General features: G+C 50.0%; 6 protein-coding genes across 6 annotated transcripts; 1 reads left to right on the forward strand and 5 right to left on the reverse strand.

Moving 5' to 3' along the window:
* Positions 1-1,254: 1,254 nt before the first annotated feature.
* FTJAE_2134 (acetate kinase) lies at positions 1,255-2,712 on the reverse strand (the record flags this gene model as incomplete). The annotated part of the gene is made up of 2 exons (XM_037348297.1): positions 1,255-1,738; positions 1,949-2,712. 2 exons carry the CDS (start codon positions 2,710-2,712, stop codon positions 1,255-1,257), a joined length of 1,248 nt encoding a protein of 415 aa, XP_037210731.1.
* Positions 2,713-3,241: 529 nt separating this feature from the next.
* FTJAE_2135 (acetate kinase) lies at positions 3,242-4,643 on the reverse strand (the record flags this gene model as incomplete). The annotated part of the gene is made up of 4 exons (XM_037348298.1): positions 3,242-3,456; positions 3,537-4,187; positions 4,249-4,373; positions 4,447-4,643. 4 exons carry the CDS (start codon positions 4,641-4,643, stop codon positions 3,242-3,244), a joined length of 1,188 nt encoding a protein of 395 aa, XP_037210732.1.
* A 3,547-nt stretch (positions 4,644-8,190) lies between these two features.
* Positions 8,191-10,541, forward strand: FTJAE_2136 (high-affinity phosphate permease phosphate-repressible; the record flags this gene model as incomplete). Its single annotated transcript, XM_037348299.1, has 4 exons — positions 8,191-8,277; positions 8,384-8,472; positions 8,530-8,819; positions 8,905-10,541. 4 exons carry the CDS (start codon positions 8,191-8,193, stop codon positions 10,539-10,541), a joined length of 2,103 nt encoding a protein of 700 aa, XP_037210733.1.
* Positions 10,542-10,757: 216 nt separating this feature from the next.
* FTJAE_2137 (glutathione S-transferase omega-1) lies at positions 10,758-12,686 on the reverse strand (the record flags this gene model as incomplete). The annotated part of the gene is made up of 5 exons (XM_037348300.1): positions 10,758-11,018; positions 11,062-11,208; positions 11,262-11,342; positions 11,393-12,233; positions 12,286-12,686. The coding sequence occupies 5 exons, from the start codon at positions 12,684-12,686 to the stop codon at positions 10,758-10,760; spliced, it is 1,731 nt and encodes a 576-aa protein (XP_037210734.1).
* An 843-nt stretch (positions 12,687-13,529) lies between these two features.
* FTJAE_2138 (Zn(II)2Cys6 transcriptional activator) lies at positions 13,530-16,366 on the reverse strand (the record flags this gene model as incomplete). Its single annotated transcript, XM_037348301.1, has 6 exons — positions 13,530-14,231; positions 14,282-14,524; positions 14,576-15,239; positions 15,286-15,555; positions 15,611-15,984; positions 16,031-16,366. The coding sequence occupies 6 exons, from the start codon at positions 16,364-16,366 to the stop codon at positions 13,530-13,532; spliced, it is 2,589 nt and encodes an 862-aa protein (XP_037210735.1).
* Positions 16,367-18,485: 2,119 nt separating this feature from the next.
* Positions 18,486-19,485, reverse strand: FTJAE_2139 (uncharacterized protein; the record flags this gene model as incomplete). The annotated part of the gene is made up of 5 exons (XM_037348302.1): positions 18,486-18,504; positions 18,559-18,612; positions 18,666-19,184; positions 19,228-19,254; positions 19,364-19,485. 5 exons carry the CDS (start codon positions 19,483-19,485, stop codon positions 18,486-18,488), a joined length of 741 nt encoding a protein of 246 aa, XP_037210736.1.
* Positions 19,486-19,961: the final 476 nt, after the last annotated feature.

Here is a 19,961-nt window from a genome sequence, read left to right on the forward strand (position 1 = left end):
AAGATTTTTTTTCTCAGGCATTACTTTATTGATAATCTTAATCCTCTGACAAGTCCTATCTCTACACACAAATTACTCCACCTATCGACTTGAGCCTTGGGGCACAATCTATCCCCCCAAATGACCTCCCCTCCCCACACAGACATTGCTGCACTTTTATTCTGTTCAATGTACTGTTTCTATTACGGCGTTGTATGAACACACGAGGAGCAACCCGGATTCAAAGGCGTTTTCCACTTGGATGGATTTGTTTTATTTTCTTCCTTTTTCTATTGATCATTTATTCAAAAGGTGTCTGGGATTGGACGGTGTCGCGAGTATACGATCGGCTACATGGATGGTTCCCATAAAGGGCACGGTTTAGATAAACGACGACAGGACGCGCCCTCTTGGAGTTTCAATCTCAAGGGCAAAAAAAACGCATGGCGTTGGCGGGGTTTTCACGATTTGATGTTTCCAACTTTTGTTCAACTATAAGATCTTTTAGGATAGGCCCATTCGAGGGCTATATCAGGCATCTCTGGGCATTGGTGGTGGAAGAAGACGAAACAGCGGCATAGTACACACTTGGTCGCTGCCCCTTACGGCTGTGTTTAGACGGCAGTGAGGCAGGTTTCTGTGTAGTCACCAGGAGTTGGATAGTTGCCGTCAGTGGCGCCTCCATCTTGGACTTAACACACGAACTGTATACAATTGATACCATTTTGAATTTTTGTATCATATTCTCCTCAAGCATTTTTGTAATGTCGGCCCATGTGCAAGGATAGAACACTTTTATTTACAACTGTGTATGCTGTGAATCCTTGTCACCAGTGTAGTTAAGGACGACTTGCTGTGTCCATTTACCTCAAACCTAAGGACTCATCACTGCAATACCTGGTGAGCTTGTCGTCAACCTATCCAAGTCAATAAATAAATAGGTCAATACTCATGAGACTCTGTCTTGCTAGACAAACAAATATCCACCTTCTAGCATTTGTTTATGGTATACTCTTGGTAACCAATGGCCTGATGGTCGACAGGCAACTCGATTCATTTTACGCGCTCCTGAGTTTTTGTCACATGGAATGTTCTGACAAGCCTGAGACATTTCCAAAACACGCATGCCAACCACGTTACATATGACAAGTAAAAATCAAATCTAATTTCTTTTATATTTGTATGTATGCTTTTGATCGTCTAATCATCCAGTATCGTTACTCAACTAATTGGCATCATGCTTCATGATTCTCGTACCACACCACGTGCGGTTCCCTATTCCCATATATCCTCCTTTTCTGCACATAATCTGGCCATCTCCAGCTGTTCGTCTGTCTGACAGACGAGCACCCGCTGCCTGGCATCACGTTTACCGAGTTCCTGGACCACATCCTTGATAGGTTCCCGATTACTAGCATCATCGAGGGCAAAGCCTAAGCAGGCAACCCTCTCGACGACAGCAGATCGAAGCTTGGCGCTGTGCTCTCCAATGCCGCCAGCGAAGACCAAAGCATCGACACGACCCTCGAGGGTTACGAAGTAAGAGCCGATAAAGCCGGCAATGCGATCGACAAAGATTTCAAAGGCCAGGCGGTGGGTGGGCTCGTCTGACTCGGCAACTACGCCAAAGTTGGTGGTGCCTGTCATGGACTTCCAGCCGCTCTCCTTATTGAGGATCTCTTCAGCCCTTGAGATGTGAAGATGTTTGGTGGATGCAGGGGAGAGTTTCCCCACATCGGAGGCATAGTGGAAGACAAGACTGCAAAGGTTGGCAAGGGTCAGCATGCAAGAACCTTAATTTAGAAAGGAAGACCCTGATCCCACCCCTCGGTTCCGGATCTCATGTATGATCTGATGAGAGTAGCATTCCGCTGCATCCGGTGGGGCATGGTTCTAAGTTCTAGGCCTTAGGCCCAAAGGCCTAGGGTGTTTGGGTGCCTGGGTGTTTTTGAGGGATTGAGCGCCTTACCTAGGATCAACACTGCCGCTTCGAGTCGCTCCAGGAAGGCCCGCCAAAGGTGTAAGCCCCATGCTCGTATCCCAACTCTTGCCGCCCTTGATGGCGCAGGCGCTGGCACCGCTGCCGAGGTGCAAAGCGATCATGTTTAAGCCGTCGACGCCTTTTTCAAGATACTGGGCCACGGCTCTTGTGATGAATGCATAACTGATTCCGTGAAATCCGTACTTGCGTAAGCGATTGCTCTTGGCGATCTTTGGGTCGATGGGATATGTGTAGATGTGTGGAGGAATAGTTGTATGGAACTGCGAGTCGAAACAGGCGACGTTGATGGTCTTGGGCAGCGCGCTGATGCAAGTATCGACTATGCTCAAGGCGACGCCATTGTGGAGTGGTGCCAGGTCGCTGAGCTCTTCAAGGTGGTGATAGGCATCTTGGGTGATGACTTGCGACCGATCATAGTCTCCGCCATGAACGATGCGGTGGCTAGCGATGGCAATGTCCTCCTTTGAAGAGATTTCATTGAGTTCACTGTCATCAATGAACGTCTTAAGGAGAAGGTCGAAAGCATCCTCTTGATTCTTGACACTTTCGGCAACCTCTTTCGCCCTGACCACCTTCTCACCGCGACGCGTATAAGCAAGCGTAGCTGGCGGGGCAGTCAATCCTCCGATTGAGGCTTCTGCGATTTGATGAGGTTCTGCGTTCTTATCTGCGGTATAGACCGAGATCTTGACCGAGCTGGAGCCGGCATTGATGGCGAGAATGACCTTCATGACCGGTGGAACTACGTTGTACGTTGAAGGTGTCAATACTTTGGTGTTGAGTGTGTATCAGGAACGGGGGAGCAGTGGCAGCAGTGGTGAGCGATGGATGGTAGGGGAGAAGGGAGCCTGAGTTGAGTTTATCAACTCTCCATTCATGACGGCGGGTTGTGCATCTCAATGACGACACAGCTCCATGGTACGATCCAGGCACCGCGGGGTCTTGAGAGTCGGTGTGGGGGCACCCCGAGCATTTCCCCGTTGTCTGCCCACGGATAGCGACATGAGGTATACAGCCTGATAACCTCTGCTTGACGTTCCGGCCAATCCCCAACGGGCGGCTGCTGATTATCGCCCTTTTGGGCGGCGTTTGATGAGCGCTTTCATTTCTGACAGGTGAAAGGGTGTGGGCTGTCAACATCAAACCTTGCAACTACTGTCACCCCACTTGAACACGCACTGCAGCACGAACATGTGGCTCGTCTCGGTGGTGCAACTGGTCGAGGATACTGATATGGCATCTGACTCGGATTTGACCTTTTCAAGGCGTAGCTTCGGCCGCATCCGAGGGTTCTGGCACCGATTCGAGCATGTGGTTCGGCCATCCTGACACCGGGAAATCGGGAGAATGTCCCGGCAGAATCTGCGGCGAGGGCAGTTCGAAATGGTTTGGTGGAAATGGGATGCCGTTGAATTCGCGGTCCGAACTGTGGCAATAAAGCCATGTCTCGATGAATCGTCGGTATGCTGGTCTGACTGTTAGCTGACATGTCGGGAGACAGATTTGGAGACCCGGCCAGGGCAGCCGTTGCTCGCTCTATTTCTTAATTTCTAACCTTGACGCTCAGTAAACTGGATGGCCAGATATCGTATGTCAAGAGTCGGCTGCTGCAATGATCTTGGCTCGGAGGAATCATTCGTCCTGGTTCGAGATCGCATACGATGCGGCAGTGAAAAGCGTCGGTGTGAGTGCTGCTGGTCGTCGCCCGAAGTATGCCGTCTGCCAGCCGCATTGATTCGAAGCTGTTTTGCGCGGTCGTCCCGCCCGCGCAGTTCCCCGTCGAACGAGTGAATATCATACTCTCGATATTGGCCATCCGTCTTATTCGCACACACGCTGAGGGAGTGGAAAGTCGTATATCGATCCCTCCACAACTTGAGTCTCTGAATCGCACCGATCCCCTTCACCTTGCCGAAGCCATCTGTGCGACCATGGACGTTTGTCCAGACGACGTCGACGTCATAGAAATCAACTAGGTCCTTTCTGCGCAAATCTCCCTGAAATTGAATAGAGCTCTCGACTGTTGTGAACTCATATCTGATCGTGACGTACTGGTCATGTATACAAACACCCTCATCCGTTGTGTATCGAATCCGGTGAGGTTCCTGAAACGTGAGATATCTCTCCATGTCCGAAGGGTCATAGTACGGGCGATGGCGAGAGTGGAGGGTATGAGGATATATATCGGAGGGTGTGTCGGAGGGCACTGAGAGTGAATTGAGTTAGCTGACGTTGGATGTGGAAAGCAGCAGATCAAGTCTACATACAGAAGTGTTCGAGCAGTTCGTTCTGGTAGCTACCCTGCCACAGAACACGGCGCTGCTCAGAACCCACCACTTCCCAAGGCCCCAAGTAAACGACTCGTTCGTCAGGAGTATCTTGAAAAAGGATTCTAGATGTATCCCAGTGTCAGCCAGATGCAATGTCATTCATATCAACGACGGCGGGCCGGGAGAGAGTCGCACATTGTTGCCTGGAAACCCGGGGGTCCCAGATCGAGTACCGAGGTGCCAGTTCCCGACCCCTCGGTGGTCGGAGCAGAAATGGTTGATATGCCGGAGGTGGGAGTCCAGGTTGAATCAACCGGACTGACGTATGTTCGTCCGTATGTTGGAGGGCGACCGAGCGACGAGGAAGTAAAGGACGAGCCCGAGGACGACATGCTGTCGCTGGTAGCAGTCGAGGGCGATCTGACTGACCGAGCGGTGGGGACATGTCATGACACGGTCACAACGGCGCAGGAGGTGCGAGTGGTCTCTCTGCTGGCGCTTTCTTGAAGATCCCAGTGACCAGCCCCAAAGCCGTTGACACGCTTTGGCTCGATTGAACTTGCTTGGGCAACGAACGGGTCAGGTCTGCCGTGTGGAAGCCTATGTTGACAGAGGAATGGCGGCTCGGCAGGCTCTTGGCTGTCGAGGTCCTGATATCGCCAATGCCTAGGCCGGCGCAAAGGCAGAATCTCAACAATAGAGTAGCGATACAACGTGGAGGCACCGAGTAAGGTATGTACGAGTACTCAGTCGGGATAGACTTCAAGCACTAGATTGGCAAGGGTAGCTCCGGAAGCCGCTGGTGCCTTCGTCTGCCCCTCTGATACGACAACAGGAAACTAGACCTTGGGAGTTCCAGTAATGTATCTGTATCTGTCTCTGTATCCGTACGTACGTGTACAATGAATGGTGTGCTAGATGGGCTCCAGGAGCCGAGGATCCCCAATCTTGGATGAAGTAAAGTTGGAGCTCGCGTACATAGAGATATCGCACCGAAGCTGTTGTCACAACAGTATGTATGTAGAGGGCAAAGCAGGACAGACCAGACGAGACCAGACCAGCCCAGCCCAGCCCGAGATAGGGCAGGAGAGAAATCAAAGTTCAAGGCGATTTCCTAGAAGTTTTAGAGCTAAGCAAGTGTGTCTGTGTCTTTTTTCGTTGTTCGTCCCATAAACCAGCTGCAGGCCAGCATCATCCATCGCAAATCGTGCTGGGAGAGGAGTAAAAAAAAAGGCAGATAGGCGAGCGCGGTGAATTTCCACGGATGGTTGACTCAACGAGGGGCCTGTCTAGCCTGTCCGTACGTACATAGGTAGGCATATGTTTGGGTGCCCGCATCGAATTGGCGAGGATGGGATGGATGGATACAGTCAGTCAGTACCTGTAGCCTGTAGGTATGTACTAAGGCAGGCAGGTAGGGCTAGCCACACACAGACAGGCACGCTGCACGCTGCCTGTCGCAAAGCCGCCAGTTGTTGGCAACAGAAGAAGTCGTCCCCAGAAAGCAAATGTCGTAGGTTGCGTTGTGCAACCGACAGCCAAGGGTCGACGCCACATGGGCAGAAGCTTGTCTTCCATTGGTGGTCCACTAACAGCGGGAGCACGGCGCACGGGGGTCCATGGGACATTCTGATGGGCTAGGGAACACGGCCAAGAAAGCTTCTATGGGTCTCATGCATGCCGTGGGGCTCTTTGTGTGAGGTAGGTATCTAATCCTCAGGGGGCAAGAAAACACGGAACCTTGATGTAGGGTGTTAAAATAAACTAAGTAAAGAGTCCCCTAAGCTTAGGCTAAATTTACCTAAAGAATTTTAGCCCTTAAGGTTAAGGTCCTGAGTTTTCTTTCCTCCCCTAGCTAATGCTCCGGGGTCTACAGTAGTTAGGTACTTTTTCGCATGCTGCACTGGAGCTAGGCCAAGCTCCGGCTAGCAATTCCGATTGTCTGGACCCATCAGTCAGTCTTGTTTGATTTGTATGGAATATGGATGGATGGATGTCACCAGAATCCGGAATTGATCGCATGTTTTTATGACTTGCCAATTGACAAAGTTATCAGTCTCGTCGGCATCGCTTGAAAGATCCGTAGCATCACGAATACGGACGTCCCTTAGCTGCTGGGGCAGAGCCGCGTGCTACTACTGTATAACCCATTACCTTCAACTGGCGTTGGAGCCTCCAATGAGTGTTAGTCGCTCTGAGCGTGATGGCATAGCTTGGAGTTTTTTGCACAGTATAGTATAGGGATGCATGTTTCGATAATGGTCTGACAAAGAGCGGAAGAGCCATGTATGATTCGGCACGCTCAGCGATCTTTCAATTGCAGCTTGGGCTGAAAGTAGGTTTGTGGTGCTGTAAGTCAAATAGGTACGGTTGGCATATGAGTTTTCGATATGCTCGACAAGTTAAATAACATCGGAATCACCATTTGCCCCGTCACGTCCCGAGAATGACCAGCTCTCCACGATATAAAGATATGCTTCCTTCCTCTTTGAGTTGAGATAAGTCATATCAAGACGGTTAAGACTATGGATCCGTGCAATAACGGCTTAGATCTTCTGTACTGAGGGTCGCAACGTCGATCTGATGCATTCCCTGAACCATGGAATTGGGTTGCAGCACTCGGACCCAGGACCTAGATTGATTGAGCGAGGCACTAGTCAAGGTACAGCATGAGTATGTAAAGTACTAAAGGTATAGATACGTAGGTAGATAGAATACAGCGCCGTCTCCCTTGAAATGCAACCATCTTCAGCATCAGCAACAGTAGCTTCTTCTTCGCCTTCAATTAAACATGATTATGTAAACCACTTCTTCACGACCTCAAATCCCCCCCACGCTCTGCCGACCAAGCTTCAACACCACGTGCCTCTTTCACAACTGCCCAATGCCTTGTTCCGTTGTCTTAAACGGTTAACTCAATGCAAGTCTACAAGCCACAGTGGTTCCAGACTCAGGGAGGTGTCGCCCCCATTGGATTATTTTTCTATCAAAGGCATTGATTGATTGATTGATTGATTGCCCTTCACAAGTCGGACAATTCTGTACCCACGCGGGCTACCGAGTCTGGCTGACAAGGGACGGACCCCTAAACAGTCGCTGATGAAGCAAGTCATTTGTGTTTCTGCTGCTGCTCAAAAAGATCGTCGCTCTTCTCCAGACAATCAACTTGCATAGGTAGGTAGTATTGTCTTCTTGGCACCGCTGACCTATCGAAACTGAGGTGGTCCCTCGGAGACGTTTTTGTTCAGCTCGATACCTTAGTACTTAGGTAGGTAGTAGGTACTGTGAAACACTTGGAGCGCCAACCATCTCTAATAAACCACCCGTGTACTCCGTACGTAGGTCGGTACCCAGGCTCCGGACGCGCTTCTAAACAAGGGTAGATAACTTAATCTTTCAGAGGGCTCTGCCAAGTGAAGCCAAGCGTGCCTTAGCCAAGGGGTCCGGTCCGTCAGCTCAAAGCAATCAACTAACTAAGGTAATTCATCGTTGCGGCGCGCGCTTGGCACAGCAAACGCAACGCAGTCCTTGTTTAAACTGCCTGCCACACAGTTAGTTTTGCGATGGCATCCCACACCCATTCATTCATTCATTCATTCATTCATTCATTCATTCATTCATTCATTCATTCATTCATTCATTCATTCATTCATAGCTCGCGGCCTGCTCCGGTTCTAACTCTGACTCTGTTTCTCTATTCTATTCCTGCTATTCTGTACTACTGCTGAATTCGAACACGGCCATGAGAATTGCAATCCTCTCCTCTTCCTCCTTGGACCTTGCTTGTCCGCAATCCCAGTAATTGCCTTGTACTGTAATTTGCCCATCGCTCATCGGGCTCTTTTGGATCAGATCGCCCAAAAGGAGTCCTCAGACCACCCCCTCTGATCTGAATTGAACTGGAACTTTTGCAACTGATGCTCATCCCCGTCGCGAATCATGTCCATTCTCTCGAGATATTCTTTGCGCCAAAACCGCGGGTTCTTGGGCTCGGACAGCTCTGCTCTGCCATCGCAGGATGCACAGGTAAGTCAGTGCATGGCACATCAACGTGCCACATACATAAGGCTCTCTCCCTCCTCTATCTTCATGATTTTGATGTTGTTGACTTACAACGGTTCTGACATAACAGGATCGTCAACAATTGCGCTACGAGCTTGACTTGAACTCATGGAACTTTCGCATCTGGGGTGTTTGCGCCTCTGGCTTTTTAACAGACTCGTGAGCTTTCTCCTGTCCTCGCCACTTCTGCGCAACAACATCCTAACTCGTGAGCAGCTATAATCTCTTCTCGACAAATGTAATCCTCGCTTCTATCGCATTTGTATACTGGCCAAATGGCCCGGAATGGTCGGGTCTACTCATTAACTTCTTTACACTCTTGGGATCCGTCGTTGGTCAGATCCTCTTTGGCTACCTTGCGGATCGCTATGGTCGAACTCGCCTCTATGGCGTTGAGCTCGTTCTGGTTATTGTTTCTACGATTGGAGTCGCCACTAGCAGTCATGGCTACAATGATCTCTCTTTTCTCGGTTTGTTCATTTGGTGGCGTTTTGTCATGGGCATTGGTGCGTGAAACCTCCTGAGCAACCAACCTCTGGCTTCCAACCATACGTAAGAAATGACAAAATTGGATGCTAACAAACACCGTAGGAATCGGAGCTGAATACCCCCTCAGCGCTGTCATCACATCGGAATGGTCCAGTACACAATCTCGCGCCACTATGCTCTCGTCCGTTTTCATGATGCAGCCCATCGGCCAGGCGCTGGCACAGTTGGTAGGCCTGTTTGTCCTCCTCGGCTTCGAGCGAAGTCACAACCTCCAAGGAATGCGTTGCGGGCTCGATAGATTGCATGAAGAGGAATGCAAAAAGGCATTGGACGGCGTCTGGCGCATTGTCATCGGGTCGGGTGCCGTCCCTGCACTGCTCGCCATCATCTTTCGCTTCTTCCTGTTCGACTGTGGCATCTACAGCCTTGAGGTCAGGAACAAACCGAGGATGGCTCTGGCAAATACTCAAAGGATCTACGGTGCTCCCCAAGGTGCTGGGCTAGAAGCATTCCCCAGCGGAGGTGTTAACGGGCGCTCCATGAGTGGCGGTGTTGGCGGACAGAACTCGTTCCCGATGAACCTATTCGTTCAAACACAAGCAACGGCAACATATCAGACTACGTCCCCCGACGGGAACCACCATGTTGCACCTTCGTATCGCACAAATGGCCTTGGAGATGGGATGCATCTTGCGAGTAGCTCGCAGCAGCCGATGCCAGTGCAATTTTCGAGAGAGGACCTCCACAACTACTTCATCCGCGACGGGAACTGGGCATATCTGCTGGGCACGGCGGCAACATGGTTTTTCTTGGACGTCTCCTTCTATGGCATGAGCCTCGATAACAGAGGCACCCTGTCGACGATGTGGGCGACCACCACGCCGACCAAGATTGACGACTCCCTCGAGTGTTGGACATCATCGCTTCGCGGGGGGAACTCGACGGTACCGGATTGGGCCACCGATGGACTTCCAGTTTGGTCGACCGACGCGACGCACCCCTGCAACACCATCTACGACGTGCTGATCGAGCAAACAAAGCAATATCTCTTAACCGTCTCGCTTGCATCCATCGCAGGCAGCGCTTGTTTCGTCTTATTTGCCAACCGCATCCCTCGACGTCAGTGGCTCACGGCATCCTTCCTCGTTCTAGCTGGCTTCTTCGTCATCACTGGATGCGTCTACTATGGCGTCCATCAACAAAAGGGTGCTCCGGCGACAGTGGTGTTTGTAGCCATCTGCCACTTCATGTTCAACTTTGGTAAGCTAGCACACTCTCTATTTCGCATGTCCAGAACTAACCATGGATCGCCAGGCGCCAACACGTTGACATTTATCATACCAGCCGAAATCTTCCCGACCTGCTATCGTTGTCTGTGCCACGGAATATCTGCTGCTGCAGGGAAGCTAGGCAGTCTCGTTGCTGTTCTAGTCGTATACGGAATAAACCAGTCATATCAAGCAGAAAACAGACAAGGACTCATCTTTCTCCTGTTTGGGTCTGTGGCTGCTGTGGGTGCCATCTTCTCCTGGGCATACCTACCTGATTCCCAGCGTCGCGTCGAGTACGATGGCAAGAGTTACCTCGAGTCCAAAACGCTCGAGGAGCTTGGCGAAGGAAGAGTCAAAGCACGACTTGGGGGCGAGCTGGTGACGATAGAAGAGAAGTGGGATGCTATCAAGAGGAGGAAGAGAGGGTCCATGAGAAGCGACCCCTCCGTGCCAGATGGTACTATATAGCGGCCTCGTGGCACTTCGAACCGTAATTATCACATATTTGCCGTCTAAGCGCCCTCGCCAGGCGTTATGTTATTCATACAAAATATTCATAATGAAATAGATACCCCTTGACCACAACCGGAATATGCCTGTAGACGGTACAACGTCCTGCTCCAGTCGATATTTCGTACCAATCTTTCCAATGTCCCGAGAATTTCAGGCATTGTTAGGGGCTCCCTATGGATGCGTAGCTTCTTGAATTTGATGGCGCCCATGTTGCTTCATCAAGGCATCTAGTGTCTCACTGTATAGCACCTGGTTGCTAGTTGTGGCTCGCACGCTTCTATCTCCCTCGATAGCATCCAGCCATCGCGCCCAGCGTGATCCAGGTGGGGGAGAGGGTATATTCGCCGGGATCAGGGCTCTAGAGAATCGAAGAGCAAATGGTGCTAGATGTATATCGACCAGAGACATGCTTCGCCCGAGAAAATACGGACCCTATGATGAATTGGAGTCAGTATGTCGGTCACAGGCGATGTACCGAGAGCTCAGGATAAACTACCTCTTTGTCTGCAGCTTCGACCAGAGCATCTATACTGCCCTGTAAGCTAACTCCTGCTTCATCTCCAAAAGCCGGGTCTTGACGTTGGAGGACTTTGAAGAAGTTCGGGACGATATGACGGTTGATCTCCATAACGTCAGTGTCGCCTCTGATTTTGGTGATAGTGAGATGTGTCTTACATGGTCAATCCAGAATCGACAATGGGCTTTCAGTCTTGAGTCTAGCGGAAGCATCGGTGTTCCTTGGCTGAGATCTTCAAGCTGCGCATCTCATCAATATCACAAACCAGCAACTTTGAGACCAGACTCACATATTCTAATATGACAGCACTATTCGAACATGACCAGTCGCCGTGTAATATGGTTGGCACACAGCCATGAGGGTTAGCTGGGAGGGGCTGGGTCGGGTGACGGAAGGCATCTGTTTCGCAGTACTGGTAGGGAATCCCTTTTGCCTCCAGAGCCATCCAGACACGTTGAGAGAATGGGCTTTTGCGGTTAGTATACATGGGAAAGTGGGTGTATTTGAGGATGAGTTCGACGTGCCAGAAACATGCCGCGTATAACATGAATTCACTCTCCTTTGCGTGTTTTCTAGCTGTGAGTAGTGCAGCTCCTGTGGCTTTCAGTGGAGCCTTTTTGTAAAGGACGCTCCGTATTAGAAACTTGTTTTCTTCAGAATTGGCATTATGCATATGGCTTACCTGGACTTTCTCCTTATCCTTTTTCAGATCAGCTTGGTTTGCCAAATACCTCTGCACACTATTCTTCTTTATCTCGTCACTCCTTTCAAGCGTATGCTTATGTGGCCCAGCCACGCCGTCCCCCTTTCCATTACCTCCATTGCCATTGACTCTCTGTATTGTCCACAATCGCTGGCCTGCTAGACCTGCGTCAAGACCACTGACGTTATCAAGGTCCAGTCGAGCCCCCGGGAAATACTCTCTAATTTTTATCTTGACATCACATAAATCGCGCTGGCGCGCATTTCTCTTTCGTTTCTTCTTATTGGGGTTATCGGATTTGGGTGTTCCTGGAGGACGGCCTTTCATACGACAGTCCCAGTAGTGTGAGATGAAAGGCTTGCGCTTATAACGCTGTGTCGAACGATGGGAGTAGACGTTGTCTACATGAGGAAAATATGTCTCGAACCTAAAGCTGTTAAGGACTGCAAATCATCACAAATTGAGAAGGGCTTCTTTACTCTTCTTGTGTAAGAACAATCGTCTCGTCCACGTTGAACAGCTTATTCCGCCACATCTCCAGATCTGGGGGGTCAACAATAATCTTACTGCTCAAGTGGCCATTCGATCTTCCAAACTCCTGTCGGTAAGTATTATTTTGTACACTGAGCATTCCATCAACCGGTGTTTCCATAACAGGCACCGATACTGCTATCGGCGCAAGTATACCAAATTGACCAGTAGCAGCACCAGTGTGCATGGAATGGATATGGTAAGCCTCTTCGATACTGGGTGCCACATATCCATGCATATCAAGTCCATAATCCGGTGGCAGACCCGGAGTTGAGAACGTTGCGGATAGCCCCGGCCCGGAGGCGGAGGCAGAGGCGGAGCCCGGAGGCGGGGTGTTCGGAGCTGTCATGGCAGTGGGTCTCCGTCCTGATACTGGCGATGATAAAACAAACTCCACTGTAAGATTCGGCCCTCAGTGGGAACGACCAATTCCTCTCGGTGGCACTTTCTGACGTTTCTGTTGCTGCTTTAAGACGTTGCCTAGGTAGGTCATTGTTCGAAAGAGGGGCAGGGAGTCATGTACTGTGCTGCAGCTGCATACCAGAACTTTAGGTACGTTAGAAGCAACAAGGGAAACGCCCCACCAATTCTGCACGGACCAAGAATGCCGCAAAGATATTAGATAAGGTTATTACTAGGACCCGACAAAAAATGAAAGCCTCGCAAATCGCTCGCAATCGTATTATAGGAACAGCCCGATGCGGGGGTCGAACCCGCAACCTTGAGATCGCGTACTCGTAAGAGTCTCACGCTCTACCGATTGAGCTAACCGGGCGTGGCTCTTGATTTGATTGTTACTGTGTCCAGCAGGATCGCCTTGAGAGCATGGCCAACCAACATCGTCACGCTGGTATCCAATAACGCAGCTCTTCTCTTTCCCTGCACCTGTTGTGGTCGTAATTGTAGTGGTGTTTCATTGTCATTAGAACCTGGGTATCCTTCAGAGTTACTCAAAACATACATGGTAAGTCATCCATGAGACTCCCAACCCATAGTGTACAAAATTGCCGATGTGTTTGTCCCGTATAAACGCCCCTCTCTGGTGCCAATTCTGATCCGTGGTGTGTTCGCCTCCTTCTCTTTCTCTCTTTCTCTCTTTCTTTTTATGAAAATTGTTGAATCCCAGCTAGGCTCTCGATGCCATATTGCTCGCCCATCAGTCCCGCCCGTAATAATTCCACGTTCACCGACCTCAGGTGTCCTTTGCTTCCCATGTTCCCAAATCCATGGCGTCCATTGGTCCCATATTCATCAACGCCCGTAAAACGCCCTCGCCAACTTGTGGTATCCCTGATTGTCCTTGAATGTCTCCCCAACCATCGGGCATTGAAAAGCCTCCACTCTGGTCAAGGCTGCTCGGCATCGTAAATCCAGCTGTGTCCGAAAAGAATCCTTGTGTGCTCCCATCGAGAACTCCCGGGTTCATCAAAGTCTGGTTTGGCGACATTGGGCTCGCGTTGAAAGAGTTGTGTCCGGATCCGTTCAGCTGCCCGGGGGCCAGATGGTTCCGCTGGTCAGATCCTGAGCTCGAATTTGGTGTAGGTCGATTTGATGTCAATCCATCAGGCGATCCTGAAGCATCTTGGCTGTCACCTGTGACGTCGCCAAAACCAGACATTGTCCGACTGCCAGATCCAGTCTTTTCGAACGTCGCCCCTGAGCTCGGTGTAAGAATGGGTAATTGTTGGTCAGACGACATCCAAGCCTGTGTAGCGAAACTCTCTTCAGCGGTCGTGATCTCTGGTACGCTATGATTAGGTTCAACAAGATCGGTTTGATTCCCGTCACCTCTCGAGGGTTGCATATAGTTGCATTCATTACGATATGCTGCTATACCCTGCATTCCCTCCGGGTTGTCACACCTAGCACCTCTGGGCGCTCCTGGATTGGTAGGCTTTGCGACGTTAGTGCTATTCGAGGACAAACGGCATGGGGCCAACATACTGCATCGTTATTGCGTGGGAAGGCTGTCTTCAGCTTGGGGATTCTCAGTGCAAGTGCTTCGAGGTCGACATCGAGCTGAACGAGGAACGACTCAGTCAATGGATTCCTGCGTTTCAGCGCGTTCATTGCAGAGAGCAAGAAACGAAGTGAGTCTGCCGTTTGGCTATCGTCCGGTCGGCTCTTAAGGTACTGCACAAATACTCGCGCTGATACGTATAGGCAGAAGGATATGAACGGGTTCACCTAATAACATATTAGAATATCCGCTAATGGATGATGGCTGGCAACGCTTACTGTTGAGAGATCCATATGGGAAATCATGCGCATGATGCTGGCAATCTCGTTGGCAGCTGTGATGCATCTGACTTTGCTTTCGGCACTGACCGATGCGGGCAAGTTGTTCTTCTCCGCTTTGAAGATAGCGGCTTGATGTAGACAGATGGTCGAGGTATGGATACTCATGTTTGTGAAGACAATATTAGGATTCGACAAGCCAGTGGGAAGCTTGAGTTGGGGAGGAAGACAGAGGGATGTGTTAAGGAGAATATTGTCCATCTGGCGGTGTCGTTTCCAGAACGGACCATTCAGGTCGTTGTCAAGGTCATCGGCATCAGGACGGTGCAGATGTACCAGATTTCTGCCAAACAGGCAGGCCATGAGCACGATACCTCCAAAAGGCGACAGCTTACCTGCACCCATGGGGCTAGTGCATTCTGATAGTGACTGTGTCTGCTCGGGTTTGCTCATGATGAAGGCATCTTCTGAGGCAGGGAGATTGGTCATGATGTCGCGTTCGTCGATGGTCATGGGCCAGCCCGTGCCAATACTGGCATACCGGTCCTGACAGAAAGCCATCCAGAATGTTCGACGCCGTTCCTCTCGCTCTGTCCAATCCTTCGGTGGCGCAAGACATTGCTTGACGTCGAGGCCCGTCCCGTCTAGTCTATGGAGACCAGTCCTACAATGGTCAGTAGAGAAACGGGCGTCAGTTAGGGAATGCATACATTTGAGCCAGGCGGATAGCAGAGCCAGTGTTGATCCAGGCCCGGGGAAAATACATCATCTTCATTTCATAAGAGGCCAGCAGAGTATGTGTCTGGCAGTGAGCAATAGAGATCATGTGTTCTCCATAACCCTTGACGTAATCTGCTTCAACATACTTCCGCGCTCTGCGGTAGAAGAGATCTTTCAGATCTGCATACTTATCTGTTATGGTGCATGCGAGAGTCCACATGGCATATCGCAAACAAACCGGCGGTCTTTGGTTCGGAGCACTGTGATAACTGGTTAGACATCTCACTTTTCAGCAGTATGGGGGAAACAACATACAGATTCATGGCGGCAAGGTAACGGTATTTGTGAATCATGGGAATAGACGGATGAACCTTCTCGAAATAAATCTGGTGAAGCTCGTCAATGGTTTCTTGGGGAGGCAGAGGCTCCTCGAGTCCCAGACCAATCATTTCCCACGTGAAAGTACCACCAACATTGTTCATGCCCATATCTAGACTGGCATTGAAATTGAAGTCGTCCATGGCACCTTGCTGCGGCGACTTATCGGTGAAGTTCCAGTGCTGGTCCATACTATGATCCCCGGTGAGATTTATAGACGCATTTGAGATATTAAGATTCGCAGGGGATGCTGTCTGAGGTGGTCCGGACATTGCGACATTGATGTTCTTTGGAATATTCTGCGGAGGTTCCTGGGTTTTCAGTAACGTTTCGACTTGTTCTGTAAAGGCGCCGCACGTCAGTAAATCCAATTGTCGATGGTATGTCGGGAAGAGGCTCACTCAGTCGCTCCTCCAAAGCCTTGACGTAACCACGCTTAGGACCACTCTTCCTCCGCTGTTCGTCGTAGGCGCAAGTATGACCAAGACGGGAGCAGGTACTGCAGCTAGGTCTGACTCCGTCGCATTTGAGCTTGCGCTTCCGGCATATCATACATGCCAGTCGTTTTGGCTTGGGAACGCTCGCATTATCGGGTATTTCATGTTGAGGCGCTGTTTCGTCCCCATCGGCGTCGTCGCTACGTGGACGTTTGTTGCCGGTGGTGCCAGCTCCCTTCTCATTTGAGTCCGGCATGGGGACTATCTGGAAGGCTGTGTTTGTTGATATCCGAGGGTTGAAGTCGCAAACCGATTGATCAGACGGCGGCGGGGATAATAAATGCTGGACGGGCGGGATGACACGGTTGTAAGGGTCCGCACCTCCCGGGGAGAGATCCGGAATATTCAAGAGAGTAGAAACAGAAGTGGATATCAGGAGGGAGGACCGAAGCTGATAAAAGTCCGGAAGATAACGTGTTGGTGTTGTACCAAAGAAACGGCGACACGGAGCATGGAGCGATAGGATTCAAGCTCACCACCGTGAGTAAAGGCAAGGTTACGGAGTTAAAAGATGGAGGCAGGTGGGAACCCTTGAGGGAGTCGTCAGACTCGGATGGAAGGTGGGGAACAACTAGAGCCTAGCTAGCCTAAGATAGATACTACCTTACTGTCTAATGGTTGGCACCTCAGCCAACGGCTCCACGGTTCTCAGGGAGTTGGTGTTTGAGGGATGCTTGCCGCGATACACCTTGGCTGCCTGGCGCACCTATAAGATGGATGTCACTGGCTTTCAGAGGTGGCCAGTGGAGTGAGGTACTGCACAGTTGTAGTACGTTTTGTATGGACTGTACCTAGTAGATACCGTCAGTCTGGCCTTGCAGGGTTGGGAGTCGTTTGACCGCGCATGAGGATTAATAATGGCATTGGATCCAGACTTACATACCTAGTACAGTAGGTAGCAATCCGCAATTAACCAAGGTAGGTTATCACTCAGTTTGTTTCCACATCCAAGGTGTGAAGGAAATCAGCAATAAATATACCCGAGTGCATTACTGAGTATGACTGTATTCGTCATCAAGAAGTTATTATCACATCTCTTGAACTGATATCGTCAACATCCACGATTACTTGCAGATATCATATGCCCTCTAGGTTAACACAGCCACACGCTTCGCTTGTTTCCGTTCTTCTAGTGGCAGCCATTGATGTCGGTGGGCGGCCGACTTGAATAAATATCATTGTCAACCTTGAGAAGAATGATATGAACATTTTGTGTCAATCAGAATGCCAATAAAAACAGTTCTCGTACTCGTATGAGATCGCAAACGCAAAGTCGAGTTACTCGACTCCACGACCAAGTCAACAACGACAATATTTCCTCAGCTCAGCATAATCAGTTAACCGTTGGTGACAACTTAGCCACTGGACGTTTAAGGTTAACTCAAACCTAATCACTACAAGCATTGCAGGAACTTCAATTACCCTAAACATCTATCTTAACAACTATGATCAACTCCCAACTATTCCCTCGGTTGAAGAACCAAGACTTGACTATAGTACTAGTGGCCACGATATACAACGTCTATTCTCCCACACGGCCATGCATGTTTCCTTGTTGTAAAGTACAGCACATTCTGTTGTTTCTGATACCTCACAGTGTCACATATCATAGTAAGCATACCAAGTTAGACATATCGCCCGGAAGCTATCCAACTTGGACGAGCTTGACATGAACCCATAGTATAGCGTTTTGAGTAAAGGTATTTCCCATTGCAATTGCCTGTCTCCCACGAGCAGCACGTCAGCAGGGCCGGGCCCCCATCATGCAATTTTTGGACCACGATAACCTCAAATGCCCTTCATCTCCATTGACTAGATCTGCCTTGGCTCATCCCGCTTTGCGGAAAAGCGAGGCCGTACGCGGACGCACCGGTCCTTATTTAGCCCGTCTTACACACGACCTAAACCTATCAAGAGCTTCATAAGAAGCAAGTAAGGCTGGCCTATGATAGCTTAAATGCTGACGACGAAATATTATGTACAGTACCAATTGCTTTTTGCAGAAGTGAGGGCTTCCAAGGGCCGGTATAAACCCTCGCATTGTATACTTAACGTGACTAAGGGATTAATTATTTCCTGTCGACATCGACACCCACGATCCGCAAAATGCCCAAATCACTATATGCAAGACAATACCTTGTTGGAGCCCAAGCAACTACTGGACAAGCACCAGCTGTCTTGAACGTGTGGACATGGTCTCCCGTCTCGACATGTGATACTTCCAGGCCGGATCCTACCCAGAAAACAAGTTAGCAAAAGTGTCTCAAAACATGGGCTAGAAACTTTTACCTTCATCACTTCCACCAACAACAAAACTACCATCGAACGTAAAGCCTGAAGTCAAAAAGGTTAGCCAATCCACTATAAATCGATACCAAAGGAACGCACTGAGGCTCTTCACTGGCCCGACCATCCTCGTAATTGTTCGCTGGCAAATCCAGTCTGTTGTATCCCACAATGCAATAATCGAGTCTGAGCCTCCCGTCGCCAGATACCGCCCCGTAGGCTGTAGATCAGCAGTCAGACACGAAGAAGTATGCCCATTGAGCTCAAACTCGTCCGTCTCTTCTCCATGTTTGCTCTGCAATACAGGTTGGAATCCAGGGTACGACAAGACTCGGATCCGTCCTTCTGCTGTCGTCACGAAGATCTTCTCACCGCTCCAGCAGAATGCGATCTGGTTGGTCTGCACGGACTGTTGATGCGTGCTGAGAGGCGTCGACTGAGATGGCGATAGAACGAAGATGGCATCTGCCTTGTTCCCAACGAGAAGCGTGTTCCCATCTGGTGCCCAGACAAGAGTAAAAGCGTCCCCAAGTCCTTTGACCTCGTTGAAGCATGCTTTTGTCCTCACGTCCCAGAACTTGACCACGCCGTCACTGCTCACACTGCAAAGCTCTGCATCCTTTGTTGGGTTGAATGCGACCTTCTCAACAGATGCTGAGTGGCCCTTGAGCTCCGTAGAAAACTTGACATGAGGCTTTTCAGGGTTCCCTATCTCGTTCAGCCTCGCTCTAGTGGCCTTACATTACAGGCCCCGCAGGCTTGATCACTTACACACTCTGAGGGTTTTCTCCGACGACCCTGTTGCTACTAGAGTCCCGAGGGGATTCCACGCGATGCATCGCAAGCTTCACCATCGAAATCAGTAAGAGGGATAAGAAAATGGGCCCCCTGGTCAGATAACACATACCTATGGGGATTCGAGCCCCGCGAGTTATTGGGGTCGTTGTAGGGCTGGCTTCTGAGGTTGCTAAAATAGCCAGAGAACTTATCCTTTGATAAGCTTTGTCTTGCTCGAAGGACGGGTGCCATGTTATGCGACGGATAGGTGTAAACTTGTTCGCTGTGCTTGTTCCAACGCTCTCGCTCAATTGGCAGCAGCTATGTTGCCGCTTAACACATGCGACAGCTTGAGCACATAAATTAAGGGGAATCAATTGGCTTACATTTACAGCAAGTGAAAGTTGGAACGATTGTCTTTGAAGATTGGTGCTGGATGATGTTTAATGGTGATTGGAGTGCTAACTGCTAACCTCCAATGAAAGAGCATCCCGTCAAGGTTAGTGCGGATCACACAAGCCACAGGCCTAAAAGAGCGTGTCTCTGACCCTTTGGTGGGCCAGGCGTGACGCGACCCAACAGTTAAAAGCCGAGTCAAGGCTAGTGCATCAAAAATCATCCATTGTTTATAGACGCCGTCTCCAACGGCAACCGTTTCGACATTAATCATGTTCTGCGTAAACATCCAGCTCTATCCGTCCGTACAAAGGCACGCGGCCGATAACTAG

Source organism: Fusarium tjaetaba (assembly GCF_013396195.1).
Source record: "Fusarium tjaetaba strain NRRL 66243 chromosome Unknown NRRL66243_c0000039, whole genome shotgun sequence".
NCBI lineage: Eukaryota > Fungi > Ascomycota > Sordariomycetes > Hypocreales > Nectriaceae > Fusarium > Fusarium tjaetaba.